The sequence below is a fragment of the Meriones unguiculatus genome (genome assembly GCF_030254825.1).
Source record: "Meriones unguiculatus strain TT.TT164.6M chromosome 13 unlocalized genomic scaffold, Bangor_MerUng_6.1 Chr13_unordered_Scaffold_37, whole genome shotgun sequence".
Classification (NCBI taxonomy): Eukaryota; Metazoa; Chordata; class Mammalia; order Rodentia; family Muridae; genus Meriones; species Meriones unguiculatus.
The window spans coordinates 5,785,705-5,791,602 of record NW_026843647.1 but is presented as its reverse complement, the minus strand read 5'-3'; the positions used below and the strand labels follow the sequence as shown (position 1 = coordinate 5,791,602).

At 34.3% G+C, this 5,898-nt stretch overlaps 1 protein-coding gene across 1 annotated transcript; it reads left to right on the top strand.

The window, feature by feature from the left end:
• Positions 1-4,421: 4,421 nt before the first annotated feature.
• On the top strand, positions 4,422-5,586 carry LOC132650992 (zinc finger protein ZFP2-like; the record flags this gene model as incomplete). Its single annotated transcript, XM_060376316.1, is given in 2 exon segments — positions 4,422-5,163; positions 5,537-5,586. Coding segments are annotated over 2 exon segments (792 nt in total), but the record flags the coding sequence as incomplete, so codon positions are not given.
• Positions 5,587-5,898: the final 312 nt, after the last annotated feature.

The following is a 5,898-nucleotide window of genomic DNA, read 5'->3' as shown; positions in this document are numbered from 1 at the left end:
ATTTTTTTTTAAAGTGACATTGTTCTTATATACTTTAAATCTTCTTTTTTTCCCCTTTTTTTCTTAAATTTTTCATCAATTACACTATATTCATTCTGCATCCCCCTATAAGCCCCTCCCTCCTCCCATCCCAATCCCACCCTCCCTCCTCCCTCTACTTGCATGCCACTCCCCAAGTCCACTAATAGGGGAGGTTCTCCTCTCCTTTCTGATCTTAGTCTGTCAGTTCACATCAAAAGTGGCTGTATTGTCCTCTACTGTGGCCTGGTAAGGCTGCACCCCCCCCAGAGGGAGGTGATCAAAGAGCAGGCCAATCAGATTATGTCAGAGGCAGTCCCTCTTCACATTACTATGTAACCCAATTGGACTCTGAACCCATTTTTAAGAATGCTGTTTTAGAGAAAGGGGATAAAGGGAGGATTTGGGAGGGGAGAAGGAGGAGGGATACAAAGTTAATAAACTGTAATTAATAAAATATTTAAAAAAGAATGTTGTTTTTCTATGTTAATCCTATATATCCATGAGTTTGGGAGATCTTTCCATCTTTTGATATTTTCTTCAGTTTCTTTCTTTAAAGACTTCAAATTCTAGTCATAGAGGTCTTTCACTTAATGTTTGTGTCTACTGTTCAGGGTGTTGTTCCCCAAATTTTATTCTCAGCCCATTTTTTATTTGTATACAGAAGGAATAATGAAAATTTTAGTTGTGTTCCCAGCCACTTTGTGGAAAGTATATTTCAACTGTAGGAATTCTCTGGTAGGATTTCTTGGGTCACCTATGTATACTAGGAAATCATCTGAGAATAGTGATACTTTGAATTCTTCCTTTCCAACTTGTATCTCCTTGATAACCTTCAGTTGTCTTATTATTTTGGCTAGGACTTAAGGAGTTTATTGAAGAGATATGGAGAGGGGAGGCATCCTTGTCCTGTACCTCATATGAAAGGAATTTCTTTAAGTTTCTCTCCAAATGATTTGATGTTAGCCCTCACCTTGCTCTTTACTGCCTTTATTATGTTATGTATGTGCCTGATTCCTTATATGCCTGATTTCTCCAAGTCTTTTAACATGAAGGGGTGTTAGATTTTGTCAGAAGCTTTTTCTCATCTAATGAGATGATCATGTGATCTTGGTCTTTCAGTTTGTTTATATGGTGGATTACATTGATGGGTTTTCACATGTTGAACCATCCCTGTATCCCTGAGATTAAGCCAATTTGTTCATCATGTATATCTTTGATGTGTGCTTGGATTTGTTTTGTGAGTATTTTATTGAATATATTTGTGTTATAGACAGCTATTAGCTGTCATGTGGGTGCTCAGAATTTAACCCAGGTCTTCTGGAATAACAGACAGTGTTCTTAACCACTGAGTCATACCTCCATCCCCCATGTTGCCTATTTATGATCAACATTTAAATTGCTAATATTTTCTCTCTACTTTTGTAATTGTTCAAACATACATTTCATTTAAAAAATATTAATATTACAGTTTAAAATGAGGCACTTCATGTTTCTAGTTATTTATGCAGAACTGGAGTGGATGTATAAATCTATGTAGAAACTTGAGAAAGTTTTTTTTTCTTATTTGTTTGATTAATTTTTACATATTATTCAGGATCTCATTATGTACCCATGAGTGTCCTGGAACTTATTGCATAGGGCAGTCTACCATCCAGCGATATGCGATACACCAGCCTCTGTTTCTTGAGTGATTTTGGAATTAAAGTCATCAGAAAATACACCCAGCCTTCCCATTCTTATAAGAGTCAGGAATCGTTTATACTCTTTCTCTCATGTGGGCTCAGTACTGTTTTTCTGTTTACTCTGTCTCTCTCCATCTTTATCTGTTAATTGACATTTCTCTTGCAAGTCTGTAGCCTAGTTAAATGATAAAATAATACAGGTGAACTTCACTATTCAGTTTCCTCCTAAAAAGAGTTAGTTATTTCATTAAAACTTGTGTGTCACAAAATAAGTAGAAGAAACACCAGAATACTTTGAAAATACTGTAAATGAAGGATACATCGCCAGTATTCTAAGTATCATGCTTTCTGTTGTACACGTGTGTGGCTATTTTAGAGTATATTGACCTACAATGATGTGCATGTGAACTTCACTCGAGAAGAGTGGGCTTTGCTGGATCCTTCCCAGAGGAATCTCTACAAAGATGTGATGCTAGAGACCTACAGGAATCTCACTGCTATAGGTAGGAAAGTGAATTTTCTTTACTTCTTAAAATATGGAGAAACACTTTATTCATTATTGATGTGCTTCTGTAATTTCTCTTGAGGATGAGGAAGAATGAGATGAATGGTTCTTTGACTGACCATAGATCACGACTTAAACTTTGTATTATTTCCAATAATAAAGCATACATTTTCTGTTACTGTATTTTAGGCTACAATTGGGAAAGTCATAATATAGAAGAGCATTGTCAAAGTTCTAGAAGTCATGCAAGGTAATTTTCATTGTAACCTGATATGAATATGGTTCTGAGAAAATTTTAATATATTCTGGAAGTTTGAAAGAGAATGAACAGTACAAATGAACTGTTTTAAGTGTATTTATTGATGATGACTAACTTGTTACTAAACCATGTACCTCCATGTTACGTATTTGATGTGTGTTTGCAAGGCACTCCTCTAAGAAAGAATTCAAGGAAATCATACTTATGCAAGATCAATGTTTAAATTGTTTACTCATTAGCACTATGAGGTAAAACTGCAATTTGTTTAGTATCCTACAACTCAGATATTGCCAAATGTATTCACAATAATGATAAAATAATACAGGTGAACTTCACTATTCAGTTTCCTCCTAAAAAGAGTTAGTTATTTCATTAAAACTTGTGTGTCACAAAATAAGTAGAAGAAACACCAGAATACTTTGAAAATACTGTAAATACGTGATGAAAGTATATCCAAAACATTATACTAATCAACTCGTCCATAGTAAAATGGGGTTAATCATATACTTGTAGTAATATGCCTAAGTTTTGTGAGAAGGGCAGTTTTTTAGAGTCAAAAATGTTGTTGTGGAAAAATCACAATCCCTATAGCACATGTCTGTGATGAACAAAAATCAAATGTGTGAATGCATCATGAAATCATGTCATTTATTATTATTCTTTTAATAGTTAGTGATATCATGATATATCACAATGAGTTTAAGTCATTTTAATATATGTATATTGAAAGAAACAATGTACCACCCAGAACAACTAAAAGATATAGTACTCCCCATTTTGAATAGATGTTTAAAAATTGATACCTATTATGCTTTATATGGGCTATTTAGAGCTGCCATCAGTACAAAGAATGACACATAGGCTTTTTAATATTTTAAAGTTTAGGCAATTTACCTGGGCAGATTCTGAACCCTATTTTTCCCCTAACACAGTGTCCAAAAGCAAGGCCAGTTCTACCTCTTTGTTCATGTTCGTATCCATCTTTTAACCTCACTGTCATGCTGGTGAGTGGCCTGTCATTTGCTTTCTTCTTTCCAGCAACCCTCTCTCACTCAGGAGTTCTGTCCTCCATTTTGTGCCCTACTATCACTTATTAGCTCTTTCTTATTTCCAATAGATAAGGAAGCACAAATGTTTACAAAATATAGGACAGGTGATTGGCTGTACAACTAACAATACTATTATTTCGTCAGTATTATTCACATATTCTGGCACACTTTCACACAATATACACCAACATCAATTAACTGGTTATTCACCTTCATTAGGAATTCTCACAAAAGCACACTGCAAAAAAATAAGTTTTAGGAATATACAAATTATTCTTTTTCTCAGTTATCTTTACATATTTAGTATGGCACACAGTATGGGGAAAGTTATTAATCCAGTCATTGTGTTAAAGCTCTGAGGTATTTCAGTTTTCTACAAATATGTGGTAAAACATCTTATAGAAAAAAGTATATAATAAATGTGAGCCAGGTAACAAATATTTTTACCATCACAGGTATTTTCAAATATGCAAAACAACCCATAGAGAAGGAGAACACCGTGAATATAACAATACTGATGAAAACTCAAAATGTACTTCTTTCCCTTTAATTCAAATCGCAAAATTAAGTCATGTGGCAAAAACATCCATTAGTGTAATGAATGTGGAAAAGGTGTCATATGTGCCAATTATCTTTGCAGGTATGAAAACAATCATTGTGCAGACAAACTCCTTGAAGATACTCAATATGAAGTCTTTGCACATCACAGTACTCCCCACACGTGGAAAAGTATGCATACTGGTACAGATCACTATGAATGTAGCCTATATAGTAATGCCTTTGCACATAAAAGTCATTTCCTAAGACATAAAAGTATACATATAGGAGAGAAACCTCATAAATGTAACCAATGTGGTAAATCCTGTGCATCTAACAGTGATCTACTAAGACATAAAGGAACTCACACTGGAGAAAAACCTTATGAATGCAATCAATGTGGAAAAGCCTTTGTACGTAACAGTAGTCTCCTAGTACATAAAAGAACTCACACTGGAGAGAAACCTTATGAATGTAATCAATGTGGTAAAGCCTTTGTATGTAACAGTCATCTCCTAAGACATAAAAGAACTCATTCTGGAGAGAAACCTTATGCATGTAACCAGTGTGGTAAAGCCTTTGCATGTAACAGTCATCTCCTAAGACATAAAAGAACTCATTCTGGAGAGAAACCTTATGAATGTAACCAGTGTGGTAAAGCCTTTACATGTAACAGTAGTCTCATAGTACATAACAGAGCTCACACTGGAGAGAAAGCTTATGAATGTAACCAATGTGGTAAAGCCTTTGTCTGTAACAGTCATCTCCTAAGACATAAAAGAACTCATTCTGGAGAGAAACCTTATGCATGTAACCAGTGTGGTAAAGCCTTTGCATGTAACAGTAATCTTTTAATACATAAACGAACTCACACTGGAGAGAAACCTTATGAATGTAACCAATGTGGGAAAGCCTTTGCATATAACAGTAGTCTCCTAGTACATAAAAGAGCTCACACTGGAGAGAAATCTTATGAATGTAACCAATGTGGTAAAGCCTTTACATGTAACAGTAGTCTCATAGTACATAAAAGAAATCACACTGGAAAGAAACCTTATAAATGTAACCAATGTGGTAAAGCCTTTGCATATAATAGTGTTCTCCTAAGACATAAAAGTCTTTGTTGCAGAAAATTCTTATGAATATAACTAATGTCATGAAATCTTTTCATATAAGACTTATCTTGAACAAGAACACTTATTGGAGTGAAACCCTATGAATATAACCAATGTGTCAAAACAATCTTCGTGTACATAGAAGAAGCACACTCGATAGAAACTTTATGAATGTAACCAATGTGATAAAGCATTTTGACATAATAATCTCCTATGACATAAAGAACGTATATGAATGTAACTAAGGTGGTAAATCCATTACATGTAACAGTAGTCTTCTAATACAAAAAAGAGTTCACACTGGAGAGAACTCTTATGGATGTAATCAACTAGTTTAAGCCTTTGCAAGTAACAGTGATCTCCAAAACATAAAAGAACTCAGACTTGAGAGAAACCTTATTAATGTAATCTATGTGGTAAAGCCTGTTCACATAACAGTCATCTCCTAATAAAAACTTACTATTCACAATCATCTTCTATGTCATTAAAGAATTCATACTGGAACGAAAGACCGTGAGTGTATTTACATGGTGAAGCTACTCCACATTTGTATAACCTTTGTCATCATGAAAGAATTCATACAGAGAGAAAATTTATGAAGGTGTTAAAATGGGAGACCTTTTCACATATCGATATTCTACATCATCATAAAAGTTTCAAAATGGAGAGAAAATATGAGAATATAATCAATATGGTAAGGCTTTTGTGTTCTTATGTCCAGTGAATCCAA